Here is a 20118-nt window from a genome sequence, read left to right as displayed (position 1 = left end):
AAGCTCTCTGGGGGAATCATGCAACTGGGTTTAGTTTTTGAGGGAGTGTGGTGCTGAGACGACTACTCATACTTTTTCTGACCAGACAGCATCAGATACATGGGCTACGTATGGTAAGACACAGGAGCACAGTTCTGCGAGCTAGTTTCAGCAGAGAGGAAGAGGCGAAGTGAGAGGGCTAATAATATGTAGACCTAAGCTTGTCACCTGCAATCGAGCCTTTGGGACAATGACTCGCATTGATAGGATGGAGACAGATCTCTGATTTCAGCCTCTTGCAAATTAGAAAGGAAAGTTGGTGGGTGCACAGTGCACTGTTCAGATGCTGGCTTCCCCTAAAGTAAATTGATGTTTTGTCAAAATTATATCATTACTCCTGTCTAAATAAAATAATTGAAAATGCTTTACCAAAGAGCTTGACTTAGCCACAGATGACCATTAGCTTCCTTTAAAAAATAGCTGTGGATTGTTTCAAATCACAAGTGCATGGGCCTATTTGGGAAGTCAGCACTTTGGGCAGTGCGAATGGCAATAGGCCAAGCTGATTTTTGAGTTGTGGCTGTCAGTGGAAAGCATCTAAAATATGTGTTTGGAGTATCATTTCAATTGTTGAGGCAGGAAGAAGGGGAGGGTTGTGTTGTGAAGATATCAATCAACCAATCAAATGCATATATAAAGAAATGTTTTCATCAGCCCATGTTACAAAGTGCTACACAGAAACCCAGCCTAAAACCCCAAACAGCAAGCAATGCAGATGTAGAAGCACGGTGGCTAGGAAAAACTCCCTAGACAGGCAGGAACATAGGAAGAAACCTAGAGAGGAACCAGGCTTTGAGGGGTGGCCAGTCGTCTATGGGCATCTTTCTCCAGAATGCCTGCACTCTGCTCTCCAGAATGTGCTCTGCTGTCTGCCGCCAATTCTTGCACGTTCATTGTTTCATTTTGTGAAACAATGAACTGTTTGTGAATTGTTTTCCCTTTGATTGGTTAGGTCTACTGGTTATATATGTAACCAGTAGACCTAGTAAATGTAGCATTAATCCCCATTATTTGGTTACATTTACTACTCTTAATGCATGCATTACAGTCATTTATGGTTCTCATTCTCAGAGTGGAATGTTGTTAGCAAAATTCACAACCTGCTACACTTGTGAGAAACACAGCGGTCTAAGCCACTACAGCTCAGTGCTAGAGGTGTCACTACTGACCCTGGTTCGATTCCAAGCTGTATCATAACCAGCTGTGATTGGGAGTCTCATGGGGCGGTGCACAATTGGCCCAGCTTCTGGGTTAGGTTTAGGCTGTCATTGCAAATAGGAATTTGTTCTTAACTGACTTGCCTAGTTAAATAAATAGAAATAAAAATAACCAACAGAGAATGTTTTTTTAACACAAACTGAACCATTTTAATGTAAACTGCCATATCTTACACATGTTCTATAAATGTCTCCTGCAGAGTATGCTGTAATCTGGTGTGATATGCGTGTTTGGAAACGATTCAGCGCTTGATTAAGACGGCGGGAAGAATAATTGGTATAATGTAGATCCAGATTCAGCTTCCACCCTGTACGCAAAACTTGAAAGCATATAACAGGACAGTACTCATCCCCTTCATCCCCTTCACTCAAAATTCAATCACAGCAGCAGCAGGACAAGGGGAAAGAAAATGAAAACCGATAGATATGGGGACTCTTTTATTCCAACAGCCATTAGGTCGTATAATAGACAGTCAAGTACAGTGCATTGCGAAAGTATTCGGCCCCCTTGAACTTTGCGACCTTTTTCCACATTTCAGGCTTCAAACATAAAGATATAAAACTGTATTTTTTTGTGAAGAATCAACAACAAGTGGGACACAATCATGAAGTGGAACGACATTTATTGGATATTTCAAACTTTTTTAACAAATCAAAAACTGAAAAATTGGGCGTGCAAAATTATTCAGCCCCTTTACTTTCAGTGCAGCAAACTCTCTCCAGATGTTCAGTGAGGATCTCTGAATTATCCAATGTTGACCTAAATGACTAATGATGATAAATACAATCCACCTGTGTGTAATCAAGTCTCCGTATAAATGCACCTGCACTGTGATAGTCTCAGAGGTCTGTTAAAAGCGCAGAGAGCATCATGAAGAACAAGGAACACACCAGGCAGGTCCGAGATACTGTTGTGAAGAAGTTTAAAGCCGGATTTGGATACAAAAAGATTTCCCAAGCTTTAAACATCCCAAGGAGCACTGTGCAAGCGATAATATTGAAATGGAAGGAGTATCAGACCACTGCAAATCTACCAAGACCTGGCCGTCCCTCTAAACTTTCAGCTCATACAAGGAGAAGACTGATCAGAGATGCAGCCAAGAGGCCCATGATCACTCTGGATGAACTGCAGAGATCTACAGCTGAGGTGGGAGACTCTGTCCATAGGACAACAATCAGTTGTATATTGCACAAATCTGGCCTTTATGGAAGAGTGGCAAGAAGAAAGCCATTTCTTAAAGATATCCATAAAAAGTGTTGTTTAAAGTTTGCCACAAGCCACCTGGGAGACACGCCAAACATGTGGAAGAAGGTGCTCTGGTCAGATGAAACCAAAATTGAACTTTTTGGCAACAATGCAAGACGTTATGTTTGGCGTAAAAGCAACACAGCTCATCACCCTGACCACACCATCCCCACTGTCAAACATGGTGGTGGCAGCATCATGGTTTGGGCCTGCTTTTCTTCAGCAGGGACAGGGAAGATGGTTAAAATTGATGGGAAGATGGATGGAGCCAAATACAGGACCATTCTGGAAGAATGATGGAGTCTGCAAAAGACCTGAGACTGGGACGGAGATTTGTCTTCCAACAAGACAATGATCCAAAACATAAAGAAAAATCTACAATGGAATGGTTCAAAAATAAACATATCCAGGTGTTAGAATGGCCAAGTCAAAGTCCAGACCTGAATCCAATTGAGAATCTGTGGAAAGAACTGAAAACTGCTGTTCACAAATGCTCTCCATCCAACCTCACTGAGATCGAGCTGTTTTGCAAGGAGGAATGGGAAAGAATGTCAGTCTCTCGATGTGCAAAACTGATAGAGACATACCCCAAGCGACTTACAGCTGTAATCGCAGCAAAAGGTGGCGCTACAAAGTATTAACTTAAGGGGGCTGAATAATTTTGCACGCCCAATTTTTCAGTTTTTGATTTGTTAAAAAAGTTTGAAATATCCAATAAATGTCGTTCCACTTCATGATTGTGTCCCACTTGTTGTTGATTCTTCACAAAAAAATACAGTTTTATATCTTTATGTTTGAAGCCTGAAATGTGGCAAAAGGTCGCAAAGTTCAAGGGGGCCGAATACTTTCGCAATGCACTATATACAGTATGTTGCTCTTTCACTTTCAATGTGTGGCTTTAGCACTTTTAAGGAATTCTATTGTGTAGTTTCTGTGTTCTCATGTTTTATGTACTGTCTTTTTAAGCACATGACCAAATGAATTTCCCCCTAAAGTTGATCTGAATAATCTAGGAGATTTGTCCATTTTTGTTTCTCTATCCTAATAACATTGAGGGAGTGTGTGAGATCTAAGCACACCAACCTTCCGAGTTGATACACTTCCCTAGCAATAGCTCAAGTCAAGACATATCTTCGGTTACTGGCCCAACACTCTAACCACTAGGCTACCTGCCGACCCATAGGCCCTAGGCCTATGTATTTGACTTAGTTGATGATGGAAGTTACAGGCCTACTACTGCATTGGCCGATAGGCTATCTCTGAGTTCCATGTGCTAATTTCTGGTGCTCTTGCATAAATGTAATTTATCTTTTAGATTTGTATGATTTTAAATAAGATTTTTAAGAGTAACTACATGACAATCATTTTGAAAATACAAAAACATTATTATTGAAATTAAACTGTTCCTTGAAAATATGCATATTAAAATAATCAAATCTGGCACACAGATTGGTAGAAATGGTAGGATAAATTGGAGAAACTGTAAGCTTCCCCAAACTTTGAACTCACAAGCTGCCTATGGTCTTTATTGTAACACCCATTAGTCAAATTTGAGCAAGCACAAGCTTGTGCACACAGGAAGTCCCGCGAAAAAAACAGGCCCGCCTATAGAAATCAAATGCCTTTCCAACTGATTCGTTCTGGCACCGGCACTGTTGTGAGTTACTTTTTATTTTAGTGGCTGTCAGGTCCCCAGGGGCAAAATATGGGGCGGCTGCATATCTATATCTTCCAGGGTACATTAATTTACCTATGTGCCAAAATTGTTGCTTCTATCACAAAGAGCCCAATTGAGTCTACATTTTCCAGTATACACCACCAGTATACAGTGATGGCAATTTGCATATACTCCAGAATGTTATGAAGAGTGATCAGATGAATTGCAATTAATTGCAATGTCCCTCTTCGCCATGCAACTTAACTGAATCCCCAAAAAACATTTACACTGCATTTCAGCCCTGCCACAAAAGAACCAGCTGACATCATGTCAGTGATTCTCTCGTTAACACAGGTGTGAGTGTTGACGAGGACAAGGCTGGAGATCACTCTGCCATACTGATTGAGTTCGAATAACAGACTAGAAGCTTCAAAAGGAAGGTGGTGCTTTTAATTGTTCTTCCTCTGTCAACCATGGTTACCTGCAAGGAAACACGTGCCGTCATCATTGCTTTGCACAAAAGGGCTTCACAGGCAAGGATATTGCTGCCAGTAAGATTGCACTTAAATCACCATTTATCAGATCATCAAGAACTTCAAGGAGAACTGTTCAATTGTTGTGAAGAAGGCTTCAGGGCGCCCAAGAAAGTCCAGCAAGTGCCAGGACCGTCTCCTAAAGTTGATTCAGCTGCAGGATCGGGGCACCGCCAGTACAGAGCTTGCTCAGGAATGGCAGCAGGCAGGTGTGAATGCATCTGCATGCACAGTGAGGCGAAGACTTTTGGAGGATGTCTTGGTGTCAAGAAGGGCAGCAAAGAAGCCACTTCTCTCCAGGAAAAACATCAGGGACAGACTGATATTCTGCAAAAGGTACAGGGATTGGACTGCTGAGGACTGGGGTAAAGTCATTTTCTCTGATGAATCCCCTTTCCGATTGTTTGAGGGCATCCGGAAAAAAAGCTTGTCCGGAGAAGACAAGGTGAGCACTACCATCAGTCCTGTGTCATGCCAACAGTAAAGCTTCCTGAGACCATTCATGTGTGGGGTTACTTCTCAGCCAAGCTAGTGGGCTCACTCACAATTTTGCCTAAGAACACAGCCATGAATGAAGAATGGTACCAACACATCCTCCGAGAGTAACTTCTCCCAACCATCCAGGAACAGTTTGGTGATGAACAATGCCTTTTCCAGCATGATGGAGTACCTTGCCATAAGGCAAAAGTGATGACTAAGTGGCTCGGGGAACAAAACATCGATATTTTGGGTCCATGGCCAGGCAACTCCCCAGACCTTAATTCCATTGAGGACTTGTTGTCAATCCTCAAGAGGCAGGTGGACAAAAAACTAAAAAAATCTGACAAACTCCAAGCATTGATTATTCAAGAATATTCAAGAAATATTGACTCTTCGCATCAACTTCATGTAATTGTGAATAAAATCCTTTGACACTTATGAAATGCTTGTAATTATACTTCAGTATTCCGGCAGGGTAGCCTAGTGGTTAGAGTGTTGGGCTAGTAACCGAAAGGTTGCAAGTTCAAATCCCCGAGCCAAATCTGTCGTTCTGCTCCTGAACAGGCAGTTAACCCACTGTTCCTAGGCCGTCATTGAAAATAAGAATTTGTTCTTAACTGACTTGCCTAGTTAAATAAAGGTAAAATAAATAGTAACATCTGACAAGAATATCTAAAGACACTGAAGCAGCAAACGTTGTGGAAATTAATATTTGTGTCATTCTCAAAACTTTAGGCCACTACTGTACATTCCTCCATATTAACACCGAAATCATAGTAAATTGTGTTTTTTGTCTGTAAATAGTTGCTTGACAAAGTCATACAATTTCAGAAGGACAACAAAACGGTTTCGAAATTATGAGGTTTTGCTCAATTTACCCGTTTGCACTTTTAAGGTTAAATAATTTTGCCTTTGCAAAACTTATGCCTACTGCATAAGTGTACGCCATTTGTATTTATAAATGCAGTTAATAAGCAAAACTATGAACCTTCTTGAGAGTTCAAACGTGACAGTGACACATCGCTAAATGAACCACATTGCCCTTGAAGTCCAAGTGATTTGTTGGGGTGGAAGTGAAAGTGGGGTCAACTGTGAACGAAGACTATAGAGGTAATTGATGGGCTTTGGAGTGGCGTACACATTGTAATAGTTGTGTGCCTGTGTGTGTGACTCGGGTCAGGCGCTTTTTCTCTCAGCCCCGGCCCCCGAGCCCCGACGCGACAAATCCAGTCGAGGTCGAAGACTCCGCGGGTGGGCGTGCCGCTGCGAGTCAAGTGTCCTCAGTCATCCATCGTCTCACAATTCGGTCACTCTGATCCGAACGACCCGCAGGCGTCGTTAATACTGTAAATGGATATGGACGTCAACATGCTGTTTTTGACGTTACTGATGTGTTACAATCCGTATGTTTTTGGACTGTTTGAGGATATTAACATTGAGGAGGATCTTTCTCCCGACTTTGATGTGGATATTGTGAGTGTCATTTCAACTCTGAACTATTTAATTTGGCAACATTGATATATATATTTTGAGAGCGTCATTGGAACCCTATTTAACAAATCTACTTTGTTTCCCATTTTAGTCTCCCCGTAGAGTGCCTCGCCAGGTGAAATCCATGCTTACTAAGGTAAAGATTACAAAGTTGAATGTCTTGACATTTCTGCCCGTATGCATCTTTTGCGCTCTTGTGTGTCATTGTGTGTGTTGACTAGGCTACTGTAGACTAAATATCACCCGCATTAATTATCAGAGATCTGCATGTTTCATACTGTTGTTCATTGATAACAATTGAAGAATATGTCACAAAAAGTATTTCGTGAAAGCAGAGTAGAGGGATGGGTAGTTCAGCACTGCAGTTTGTCATCCTCGAAAACTCTCATTGGGTGTGACACGCAGAGACCTGCCAAGCGCACCGGGCTGTACTGCAGATACGTGGAAATCGCTGGACATCCTATCCAGAAATACAATTAAACATATAAAATATATCCCGCCAACGTGGTGATAAGGAGTTTAGAACGATATGCCACTGGAAATGAACGGAATGGAACAGTGGCCAGTGCGCAGCATGTGTGTGTGCGTGAACGCAGTGCTGTGCTGTCCCATCGACGATACATGAAAAACATAAATCACTGCCAGATTTAAATTAACCAAATGTATTACAAACCAATCAAACCTAAGGTATCAGCAATAAACATGAACCTAACATGTTGATGTCCAACCGCGTAGGAGACCAAACCGCATATCCAGGAGCTGTCGGTGAAGACCACCATTATCTCCCGATACGCTTTCACCGCGGTGTCGTGCACCATGCTCAACCGGCACTCCGCCGCCGCCGAGGGCGTCTTCCAGTTCCTGATTCCCAAGAACGCCTATGTCTCGAACTTTACCATGTAAGCGCCAAAACGCAACAGATGCGTAATTGTATTTTTTATTTATTTTTACTTGTAGCCTAGATAGATGCTTCTGGGTAATAGATCATGTCAGTCTAATATGGTTCAGATTGTGTACACGTGTTGCAAGTGAACTACAATGTATCTTTCCCCCTCAATTTATTTAGATTTCTCATTTATTTTCTCACTTTATTGTTGTGTGATTACTACCCCTCTTTGCCATATTCTCCCTCTTCCCCATGGCATACCATTGTGGCCAGTCAATCATTGTATTGGTTTATGAGGGCTCTGTTGCTCTGGGAGAGGTTAGTGTGGGGCCTGTGACTGTTCAGTGGTGCAGAGGTAATTTACTATGTTGTGGTCACAAGCCTTCATTCATCTCCATTTACTAGATTGTTCACTGGACCATGAGAGACATGGTCCAGAAGCCTCGGAAGAAGCCTGTGAAAGGCTTGCCTGTTTACTTTTATGTATCACAGTAATATAGGCCTAACACAATGACATTAGGATTTCCCCAATGATTCTTAGACAGAGTTTTGAACTGTAAGGTTTACTTACTAGGGTGATCCTTATCATCATCTCCACTCTTAACCCCTGACCTCTACCCTGAACACAGGATCATTGGGGGGCGTGTCTACCCCAGTGAGGTCAGGCCCAAGGAGAAGAAGGTCAAACAGGGGAAGGGGGGTGAGGCCAAACCCAAGAACAAGGAGAAAGGTGAACAGAGGTAAAAGTGTGTGTGCTTGTGTGTGAGTGTGTTCTTGTGTGTGTGTGTGTGTGTGTGGCCAATCACCAGTGTCTAACCTTGTCTGCCAGTACAACCTCTAGAGTCCTCTGGAGTCACTAGCTACTACTCTGCCAGTAGAAACAGGTTCATATCCCATATAAAAGCCTATTTTAAAGACGCACCCCAGCTATTTTTGAACTTTTCATGTTGAAATACAAAACTCCACATATAAATACAGTAATCTAAACACACTTATGGTAAAAACAAAATAGTGCTTCTTTTGTCACAAGTGAAAACTTAATGGAGTAAGGCCATTTAATGAGTTGATTTTATGACCACCTGGTTTTTGGGAACAATAGAGGAGCAATGGAGAACCAAAGAGGAAAAGCTTCTGTGCCTTTTGTTAAGTAAATCAGGTGTTAAACGAGGTGAAAAGGAGACTGGAGTGCGACTTCAAACACCAACCTGACCACAGAAGATGTGTTTCTGACCTGCCTGGAGTTGAGCAGCAGGGCTCGATCATAGCTCCAGAGACTGGAAATGAAGAACTATTGTCACATAAATCTGTGACCAGTCTCTGACAGGAAGAAATTACATTGTGCTTCTACTTGCCAGTCCATAAAATCCCACTTGTAAAATGAAATCAGATTTACATAGAGGGTATTACATTTTCACAGAGAGGGGAGAGAAGGAGAGTGATAGAAAGCATAAGGGAGAATGGGAGGGAGAAAATAAAGAAGGAGAGAGAGAGATAGATAGATAGATAGATAGATAGAGGAATGGAAATGCTTATTGGTTAGTCCAGTGCGGAGTCCAGTGAGGAGTGCTCCTGGCAGTCACTGCCCTTCCACACTGATGATGTCACTACTTGGAATGACTCATTCCCTACTCCTCCTCTTTCCCCAACTATTTCTCTCCCTTTTTTTCCCTCTATATTCTTCTTATTTCTCCCTCCATTCCTCCCCTCTCCCCTCCCCAACTCTCTCTCCTCCTCTCTTCTCCCTCAGTAGCGAACCAGAGGTGGAGGTGTTCAGGATGGGGGCCAGTATCCCAGGTCGTAACCGGGCCATGTTCATGCTGACCTATGAGGAGCTGCTCCAGCGGAGGCTGGGGAGGTATGAGCATGTGACCAGCCTGAGACCCCTGCAGCTGGTCAGCCGTCTCAGTGTGGACGTCACCATTGTGGATCACTCCACCATCACCCACCTGGAGGTGCTGCCACTGCGCAACGGCAAGAGCAACACGGCAGTAGCCAGTGGTGCCAGTGCAGCGAAGACACCTGGTACAGTTTGAGTGTGGGATGTGTGGGATGTGTTGAGTCTGTGCTTTGTCCATACTAGGTGTGAAAGTATTCAGAACCCTTTATTTTCCCCACATTTTGTTACAGCTTTATTCTAAAATGTATTAAATACATATTTTCCCTCCTCAATCTACACACAATACCCCATAATGACAAAGCGAAAACGGGTTTTTAAAAATGTTTGCAGGTTTTTACAAATACCTTATTTACATATGTATTCAGACCGTTTGCTATGAAGCGGAGCTCAGGTACATCCTGTTTCCATTGATCATCCTTGAGATGTTTCTACAACTCGATTGGAGTCCACATGTGGTGAATTCCATTGATTGGACATGATTTGGAAAGGCACACACCTGTCTATATAAGGTCCCACAGTTGACAGTACATGTCAGAGCAAAAACCAAGAGGAGCTCAGGAGTTCCTCTGTGGAGATGGGAGAATCTTCCAAATGGACAACCATCTCTGCAGCACGACAGACTTTGCCAAAAGGCACCTAAAGGACTCTCAGACCATGAGAAACTAGATTTTCTGGTTTGATGAATCCAAGATTGAACTCTTTGACCTGAAAGCAAAAGAAAGGAAACCTGGCACCATCCCTACAGTGAAGCATGGTGGTGGCAGCATCATGGTGTGAGATGTTTTCAGAGGCAGGGACTGGGAGGCTAGTCAGGATCGAGGGAAGATGAATGGAGCAAAGTACAGAGAATTCTTGATGAAAACCTGCTCCAGAACTCTCAGGACCTCAGACTGGGGCTATGGTTCACCTTCCAACAGGAATATGACCCTAAGCACACAGCCAAGATAAAGCAGGAGTGGCTTTGGGACAAGTCTCTGAATGTCCTTGAGTGGCCCATCCAGAGCCCGGACTTGAACAACGGACTTGTTTGATCACATCTCTAGAGAGACCTGAAAAGAGCGGTCCAGCGACGCTCCCCATCCAACCTGACAAAGCTTGAGAGGATCTGCAGAGAAAAATGGGAGAAACTCCCTAAATACATGTGTGCCAAGCTTGTAGCGTCATACCCAAGAAGACTCGAGGCTGTAATCGCTGCCAAAGGTGCTTCAACAAAGTACTGAGTAAAGGGTCTGAATACTTATGTAAATGTGATATTTCAGCTTTATATTTTTTATAACTTTACAAACATTTCTAAAAAACAGTTTTTGCTTTGTCATTATGGGGTATTGTGTGCAGATTGATGAGGGAAAAAACTATTTAATAAATGTTAGAATAAGGCTGCAATGTAACAAAATGTGGAAAAAGTCAAGGGGTCTGAATACTTTCCGAATGCACTCTATCTAACATTAGATCATTTTCAGATTCCAACAGATTCCAATCTATTTAACCTTCCTATGAGCAATGTTGAGCATCACTAGTTCAGCACACCCCTCCCCACACACACACACATACGTGTGCACACGTGCACACACACACACACACACACTTCCCAGCTTTTTCTCACACACACTTAATGTTTCCCTACCACCAGCCAAGCCTGCTCTTCCCGTTTCCACGGTGATCAAACAAAATAAGACGTTCTGTAGGATCACCTTCAGCCCCAACATCGTTCAGCAGGCTAAGATCACCACCAGTGGCATGCTGGGAGAGTTTGTGGTGCACTATGACGTGGAGAGAGAGCTGGGGATAGGAGACATACAGGTCAGATTTCACACACCAAAAACACACACACACATCCAACGCTCCCGCGATTAGTGTAAATGTGTCATGCCGTGACCAGGCCTGTCCAGACATGGTAGATATAAACATGTTAAACTATGTATCTCCGCTTCACAGTATACATGAAAACTGCATGCATTAATCAAGGATCAAACAGGACAAATACACATCTCTCTCGTTCTCACACACACTCTCACACATCCTGGTCCCATAGCCTTCATCCACCGTCAACACATTCATTTTCCAGCACCATATCCACCCCCTCCCGGGTCACTCTACAACCACACCGTCAGTCCAGCAGCCCTGTGGACACTGTGTTGGTGGGCTCTGTTTAACTGCTCATGGCTACTGAGAACTGTCTAACATTTCTCTGGTTCTCTCTCAGGTTCTGAACGGCCATTTTGTGCACTACTTCGCCCCAAAGGATCTGCCGGTGGTGCCCAAGAACGTGGTGTTCGTGATCGACACCAGCGCCTCTATGCTGGGCACCAAGATCAGACAGGTAGCCGGTTACGGTCAAACCCTTCTCATCACACCAGTGTCCAATGCTTAGATAGGGTCAAGACATCTTGTTCTCTCGTTCTCCTTTTGTTGTTGTCATTAAACATGGTTTACTTCTGAATACAATGATGAAAAATATATACTGTATAGCTTATGGGGAATCTGTGAGTTTTAATCAATTCCAGGTGGAGTCAACTTTAGTTTGACTTTAGTCCTTCACATTTCTGGGATCAAGCCATTAAGATCCTGAGAGATCCTGAGTTAGTGTAGCAGCGGAGGATGAATATTACCCCCAGTCCGCCCCCTCTCCGGTCTCTGGCGCAATACTCCAACACTGGTCTGGTAATATCAAAATCAGATCCTTCCTTCTGGGAGATTGCGTTATAATCCCTCTGGTATCATCTGATACTTCATCTGAGCAGCTGCTCCACTGCAGATCCAGAAACCCAAAGACTTAGAGTGGCAAAAACAGAAAAGAGAAACTGATTGATGTATACTCTGAAATGCTGGAAACATGCTCAAAGTTCACTATTGCAGTCGTATTGAATTGAATGCTATGGAGGAGAGACGTCATTGTCTCTGGCGCAATGTAAACACTCCAGATGGCAGCATCATCACCCCTTGATCCCTCCCCCGTTCCCCTCCACCCCCAGTGGACCACTCTGTAGTGAACAAGTGGGCTTTGATCTCCCCCTACAATAGAGCCCTCAGTCTGTCTATGGCTCTGACCCTTGCCCCCTACAGTCTATAGGCATCTGGTAACCCCTCTAACTCTATCATACCCACTCGACTCCAGATTTCATATTCATTTAGTAGGCTTTTCGTTCTGTGCAACTTCTAAACCCCAGGACAGTCGAGAAACAAGCTGTAGCATGGATACAGTAAATAGCTGTGTGTGTTTACGTGTATTTGTGTGTGTTTGAGGGGGTGAGAGAAACAGAGTTTCTGGACCAAGGAAATGGAATCTCACAGCTGTTCCAAAGGGCCGGGTCTTTGAGTGGCAGCGTCAGGTTAAGTCCAACCATTACAGAGTTAGCATGGCAACAATACTGCTCCCAAAAACCATGACTAAAACATTACATCTTGGTGATTACCACAGTATTGGTGCTAACAGAAACCATGACCATGGCTGTTATTACAGCCTTTTGTGTGACAAGGTGTCTCTTCCCGTCGGGAAAAGTTTTCCAGGCCTGTTTGGTTCACTCATGTGAACACAACTGAATAGAATGATTTTACACGAAGACAAAGGTATTACAATGATATCATTTGATTTATTGATGAAAGCAAAACAAAAATGCTCTCTCTCTGTCTCTCGCCCCTCTCCCTCCCTCTCTCTCAGACTAAGGATGCCCTGTTCACTATCCTGAGGGACCTGCGTCCAGACGACCGGTTTAACTTTGTCAGCTTCTCCAACCGTATCAAGGTGTGGCAGCCCAACCGCCTGGTCCCCGTCACGCCTCTCAACGTCCGAGACGCCAAGAAGTTCATCTATATGCTCCAACCCACTGGAGGTGAGAGAGACAGAAACACAGCAGTGCATTCTGGGATAGAGGAAGATGAGATATTTCACTGATAGGCCTAATCAGAATCATTTAAGGGTGCTTATATTTGTCCTTTTTACACACTTCTACAAGGGTGTAATGGAAACGTGTTTCTTGCGTTTCCAACTCCCCCTGTGACAGCCCTAGGGAGTGGGGTCACGGTCAGGGTCACCATTAAATGCCTTGCTCAAAGGCATAGTTACATATATATCTGTTACTAATCACTATTTCCCAAGATCAATCTCACTCTCCATCCCTCCTCTACCAGGCACCGACATCAACGGTGGCATACAGACGGGCTCCTCATTGCTAAGCGACTATCTGAACGCAGATCCGGACGCCAACCACCACAGTGTGTCTCTCATCATCTTCCTGACAGACGGGCGGCCCACGGTGGGCGAGCTGCAGTCTCCCAGCATCCTCAGCAACGCGCGGACGGCGGTGAAGGAGCAGTTCTGTGTGTTCACCATTGGGATGGGGAACGATGTGGACTACAGGCTTCTGGAACGCATGGCCCTGGAAAACTGTGGGATGATGAGGAGGATACATGAGGATTCAGACGCCAGCACCATGCTCAAAGGGTACGGGTGTGTGTGTGTGTGTGTGTGTGTGTGTGTGTGTGTGTGTGTGTGCGTGCGTGCGTGCGTGCGTGTGTGTGTGAAGTGTTCAGTAGACAGCTAGTACAGAGGATAAGCCAGAAGTGGTTAGACTTTATTCATTATAATGAATTATAATCAAATGGTATAGAGAACGTCAGGGGGGGAGATATAGGAATGTGTGTGTGACAGAGAGAGAGAAAGGGAGCGAGAGGGAAATAGAGAGAGAGTTGTTCCTAATGTTCAGTAGACAGCTAGTGCAGAAGAGAAAGCAGAAGTGGTTAGAATAGATTCCTTATAATCCATTATAATCAAATGGTATAGAGAAGGTCAGGGGGTGAGATAAAGGAATAGGAACTAGTGAAATAATAACAAATGATACACATACTGAGAGAAGGCTCTTCAGAGTCTTGAACTGCAATCTTTCAAACCAAACCAAACACACACACATTCGTCGACAGTCTTACCGGCCACTTTTCTGAAGTGTTTGTTTAGGAGTGAGGGGAGGAATGTGTGTGACTGTGTGTTGTGAAAGGGCCGTCTGGGTATGTCTGAGGGCTTAATTGATAGCCTCCTGAGATAATAACAGAGGAGAGACCCAGCTGAGTCAGCACACAGTTAAAGAGGTGAGGAGGTTGACTGTGCTACGGTTCAAGGCCTGGCTGGAAAACCAACACATGACAAACACACACAGGTTGTGTCCAAAATGTCACCCCATTCCCTAATCCCTACATAGTGCACTCCGTTTGACCAGGAGCCACAGGTTGACATTTGGGATGCAGGCATACTCTCTGTAATACATCACCATCCCTAACCGGATCTCTGGGGGGGTGAGTGTGTGTACACAGTCACACAGACATTTGAGGCCCCTAGAGCGTATCGGAGAGTAGTACACACAATGTCTTGATTCTTGTGTCCATGATACAGTGAAGTAGCTGAGGTCTAGACCTCTACTGGGTGCTAAATTAAAAACATGTTATAACATGGTAACACTTTCCCTCTTTCACTCTTCCACATCTCTCTCTCTCCCTCCCTCCATGTCCCTCCCTCCCTCTCTCTTCCTCTAGGTTTTATGATGAGATAGGCACTCCACTGCTCTCTGACATCAGGGTGAATTACACAGAGGACTCGGTCCAGTACGTCACCCAGCACCTCTTCACCAATTATTTCAACGGCTCAGAGATCGTCATCGCCGGCAAATTGACCAATCAAAGTGCAGACTCCCTGCACGTCCAGGTCACCGCCAGCAACAGCGACAAGAGCATCGTCCTGGAGACAGACGTGGCGTTACGGCAAAGGGAGGTGGAGACGGAGAGGCACGTGAAGGAGGCGGCGGCCGGGGTGGGGTCAGGGGATACAGGGGCGGGCACGACAGGGTCAGTGGCGGATGATTTTGTGGAGCGCGTATGGGGTTTCCTGAGTGTGAAGGAGGGGCTGAGGTCCAGGCTGAAGAGCCAGACCAGCAAGGAGAGAGAGGGACATACCCAGCAGGCAACTGACCTCTCCCTGACCTATCACTTCCTCACGCCCCTCACCTCCCTTGTGGTGGAAAAACCTCAGATGCTGGCTGACGGAACCATGGCCGAGGACACACCCACCCCCACCCCTGTAACCACAGAGACAAATAAGAAGGCTGCTTCAGCCAATGAGCTGTCGGATGAGACGGAAGGGGAGGAAGACACGGCCCAGAGCCTGCACTTGAAGAAAGACCAGCCGGGCGGACAGAGTTCCAGAATTACCAAGACAACGGGTTAGCAGGCTTGATTGAGGCTTTTGTTTCTGACTTAATCCGTTTGATCAAATGCTTCCTGTTATCGATGCCAACGCCAACAAATAGAAACTGAGAGGAAGTATTGGACTACTGAAAACCTGTGAAAATCAAAGTCTGTTTTGTCTATAGGTAAAGTTGTGAAGAGGCCAGTCCAAAAATCTATAACCATCTCCAAAACATCAGGTTAGTGGTTCTGAGGCTCTGTTAGAGGGAGGGGGACTCACACACACACACACACACACACACACACACACACACACACACACACACACACACACACACACACACACACACACACACACACACACACACACACACACACACACACACACACACACACACACACAGAGAGACTGAGACTGAGAGAGAGGTCAGTAGACTAAAGAAGAAACGTGAGAAGACATCAATGAACCTGTCATTGCTGCTGCTTTCTCATCTCCTGAATCTTTACTTAGCTCAGCTCTCACAGGCCCACTCAAAGCAGGAAACAACTAACTGCGATAACTACCAGGCAATAACTAACTGCCTACAACTAACTCAAATCAAATCAAATTTTATTGGTCACATACACATGGTTAGCAGATGTTAATGCGAGTGTAGCGAAATGCTTGTGCTTCTAGTTCCAACCATGCAGTAATATCTAACAAGTAATCTAACAATTTCACAACAACTACCTTATACACACAAGTGTAAAGGAATTAATAGGAATATATACATATAAATATATGGATGAGCGATGGCCGAACGGCATAGGAAAGATGCAGTAGATGGTATAGAGTACGGTATATACATACGAGATGAGTAACGTAGAGTTCGTAAACATTATATAAAGTGGCATTGTTTAAACTGACTAGTGATACATTTATTACATCCAATTTTTAATTATTAAAGTGGCTAGATTTGAGTCAGTATGTTGGCAGAGGCCACTAAATGTTAGTCTGATGGCCTTGAGATTGAAGCTGTTTTTCAGTCTCTCAGTCTCAGCTTTGATGCACCTGTATTGACCTCGCCTTCTGGATAATAGCGGGGGGAACAGGCAGTGGCTCGGGTGGTTGTTGTCCTTGATGATCTTTTTGGGCTTCCTGTGACATCGGGTGGTGTAGTTGTCCCGGAGGGCAGGAAGTTTGCACCTGGTGATGCGTTGTGCAGACCTCACTACCCTCTGGAGAGCCTTACGGTTGTGGGCGGAGCAGTTGCCATACGAGGCGGTGATACAGCCCGACAGGATGCTCTCGATTGTGCATCTGTAAAAGTTTGAGTGTTTTTGCCAAATTTCTTCAGCCTCCTGAGGTTGAAGAGGCGCTGTTGCGCCTTCTTCACCACGCTGTCTGTGTGGGTGGACCGTTTCAGTTTGTCGTGATGTGTACGCCGAGAAACTTAACTTTCCACCTTCTCCACTACTGCCCTGTCGATGTGGATAGGGAGGTGCTCCCTCTGCTGTTTCTTGAACTCCACGATCATCTCCTTTGTTTTATTGATGTTGAGTGTGAGGTTATTTTCCTGACAACACACTCCGAGGGCCCTCACCTCCTCCCTGTAGGACGTCTCATCATTGTTGGTTAACAAGCCTACCACTGTTGTATCGTCTACAAAATTGATGATTGAGTTGGAGGCGTACATGGCCACGCAGTTATGGGTGAACAGGGTGTACAGGAGAGGGCTGAGAACACACCCTTGTGGGGCCCCAGTGTTGAGGATCAGCGGGGTGGAGATGTTGTTTCTTACCCTCACCACCTGGGGACGGCCCGTCAGAAAGTCCAGGACCCAGTTGCACAGGGCGGGGTCGAGACCCAGGGTCTCGAGCTTAATGAGGGTACTATGGTGTTAAATGCTGAGCTGTAATCGATGAACAGCATTCTTACATAGGTATTCCTCTTGTCCAGACTGTCGACAGCTAACTGCCGACAGCTAACTGCCGATAACTAACTGCTTACAACTAACTGCCTACACTGGTATCTGGTGATATCTGATTATACATACATACAGTGTAGTCGTTTGTGCTTCACATTCACAGAAATATACAGAAACTTGTATTTAACAGACCTGGGTTCAAATACTATTTCATATACTTTTCAATACATTTCCAAACAAGTATTCAGATACTCAAATACACTGACTCAAACATACTCCCATGCATTTAACCCAGGTATTTCAAAATAGCATTTATATCAGTATTTTAAATAATAAAAAATAAAAAACAACAACTTTCAAATACAATTTGGTCGACTATTTGGTTTTAATAACTATTCAGATACTCAAATAAAAGTACTTGTTTTGGCTGTGTATTTGAAAATACTCAAATACACAGAAAAAAGTATTTCAATAACAAATACTTCAATACACATGTATTTGAATCCAGGTATGCATAGATGTACTATTCCCTCATATTCAATACCAGTGTCTCTCCAACCCGTCTCTCTCACACCAACCCCCTTGCCACAGCGGACGGCGATCCCCACTTTGTGGTTGAGTTCCCCCTCAGTAAACTGACTGTGTGTTTCAACATCAACGGAGAGCCAGGACACATTCTCAGAATGGTATCTGACCACAAGCACTCTGGTAAGACTGTCCTCTCAAGAGATTCTGACGTTATGTTTGATGTTTGGTTATGTGTTTTCATGATTCGTGTGGTCTATTTGTGTGTGTGATCGTGCGTGTGTGTATGTGAGTCTAGGTGTGACAGTAAACGGTAAGCTGATAGGCGCCCCGGCGCCAGCGGGCAGCCACAAACAGCAGAGGACATACTTCAGCACCATTACCATCGTGGTGAACCGACCCAAACGTTCCTACATCGAGGTCACCCCCAAGAAGGTCATCCTGGATGGACAGGACCGCCTGGTCCTGTCCTGCGACACCACAGTCTCCGTGGAGAGTGGCGGGCTTGTGGTGACGATAGTGGGAAAGTCCACCGTGACCGTAACCATAGGAGGAACCATTAGTTTCGTCATACTGGTGCATCAGTACAAGAACCCTGCTCCCCATCAGAGAAACCACCTGGGATTTTACATCTCCAACAGCAAAGGGCTGTCACATGACTGTCATGGACTACTGGGTAGGTATCAGAAACTACTAGTGGGATGTCGGGGAAGGGGGCTTGAGCCGAAATGGAATTGGGCCCTAGTGAAGATTACCATTGTTTTGCCTATAGCTCTGTGGTTCTGTTCCATTCTGACCCTCTCTGATTCTACTTCCAGGTCAGTTCCTGTATGAGGAAGTGGGACTCGCAGAGCTTTCTGGCAATGCTACAGCAACAGGAGACAACAGCACGTCTGCACGGTCACCCATCCTGAAGGTCAAAGGGCGTTCAGTGCCGGTGGTCCAGAAGACCCGGCGTATTTACAGCGGACGTCAGAGCGTGGACTGCTGGTTCGCCAGGAACAACGCAGCCAAGCTGATCGACGGACAGTATGAGGACTATGTGGTGTCTCACCTGTTTGACACGGGCGATTGGCCCCACGGAAGTAACGGAGCCTGAAACAGGAGCCAATAAGGAGCCAGCAATGTACATGTCCCACCCACACTGGAACAATAACCCAGGTACAGCTATAGTAGCCAACAGGCTCTTCTCATATCCTCTGACACTAAACCTCTAAATCATCTTTCTTTTTGCCCCACATACTCACACTCCAAACACTACTCTACTACCCATAGTGTTAGAGGACTCATCTTTGTAACTGTGCCACATAGCGTCTGTGACATCATGGGCAGTGTCATTGAGTTTATCTCCATTTTAAAGTAGTCAATTTTCTTCTTCACAATTGGCTGATCCCTCCTGATGACCTAGTAAGACATGACTCCAACTGGGTCACCAGGAGAGATCAGCCAATGAAGTTGGAAGTCCCACCCAGTTGACTCCATTAAAATGGTTGAAGCCCTCAATAGCACAGCCCATGCTAATACCGCCTTTTGGCCACTAGAGGCCTCTATCATTCTCTATGCTACTACCCCAGCCACCCATCCCCCTCCAACCATGTCTTTCAACCCACTTCGTATTGCCTGCTTCCTGTTGTTCTTCAGTTTTTTCCTCAGGTGCACCTGCTCTGAATAACCAACCATCATATTCTTCAATATATTTTTTTACTATTTTTAATATAAATGTAATAAGGACATTGTTTGACTTGTATCATTTTATACTGTCATTTTGTACTTGTAAATATAACCCTTATTGAACCTGATGAACTTTTTGTGTAAAAACAAGATTTATTGGTAAAGATCAACTTTTTTTCTGAGCAGCTCTAGATTGTAAGAACACTTGAAACATAATACTAACAAAGTAAACAGTTCTATGAACGTAACTAACAGTTAACACAAACATTCAGTATAAAGTATGTGCTGTATGTGACCCAAGCAGGAATCACACTCAAAACTAGTACTGTGCTCCATCCTACCGAGTCAATCCCATCAAGGGCTTTAAAGACAATGTCCTCATGTTCACAGGGCTCACA

The 20118-nt window shown here is 44.5% G+C and overlaps 1 protein-coding gene across 3 annotated transcripts; it reads left to right on the top strand.

The window, feature by feature from the left end:
- The first annotated feature begins 24 nt into the window (after nt 1-24).
- On the top strand, nt 25-19848 carry LOC110490354 (inter-alpha-trypsin inhibitor heavy chain 5). Of its 3 annotated transcripts, none has more exons than XM_021563699.2 (14): nt 25-113; nt 6755-6799; nt 7399-7562; nt 8179-8289; nt 9297-9571; nt 11077-11246; nt 11650-11766; nt 13105-13276; nt 13575-13887; nt 14970-15652; nt 15803-15856; nt 18116-18232; nt 18348-18725; nt 18868-19848. In XM_021563699.2, exons 1-14 carry the CDS (start codon nt 111-113, stop codon nt 19146-19148), a joined length of 2883 nt encoding a protein of 960 aa, XP_021419374.2. In that variant the 5' UTR covers nt 25-110; the 3' UTR covers nt 19149-19848. The 3 variants fall into 3 exon arrangements, with proteins under 3 accessions (XP_021419374.2, XP_021419373.2, XP_021419372.2); XM_021563698.2 differs by lacking the exon at nt 25-113 and adding an exon at nt 5825-6645 and having other exon boundaries at nt 9300-9571; XM_021563697.2 differs by lacking the exon at nt 25-113 and adding an exon at nt 5825-6645.
- Nucleotides 19849-20118: the final 270 nt, after the last annotated feature.

The sequence above is a fragment of the Oncorhynchus mykiss genome, chromosome 15 (assembly GCF_013265735.2).
Source record: "Oncorhynchus mykiss isolate Arlee chromosome 15, USDA_OmykA_1.1, whole genome shotgun sequence".
NCBI classification, from domain to species: Eukaryota; Metazoa; Chordata; class Actinopteri; order Salmoniformes; family Salmonidae; genus Oncorhynchus; species Oncorhynchus mykiss.
Note: the sequence above shows the minus strand (reverse complement) of the source record. Positions and strands in the feature narration are given on the sequence as shown.

Excerpts from the sequence above, each read along its gene's own strand:
- LOC110490354 (XM_021563697.2), top strand. The coding sequence starts at position 6,523 with ATGGATATGGACGTCAACATGCTGTTTTTGACGTTACTGATGTGTTAC. Across the intron at positions 13,888-14,969 it reads GCCAGCACCATGCTCAAAGG|GTTTTATGATGAGATAGGCA; the intron begins GTACGGGTGTGT and ends CTCTTCCTCTAG. Across the intron at positions 15,653-15,802 it reads CAGAATTACCAAGACAACGG|GTAAAGTTGTGAAGAGGCCA; the intron begins GTTAGCAGGCTT and ends TTTTGTCTATAG.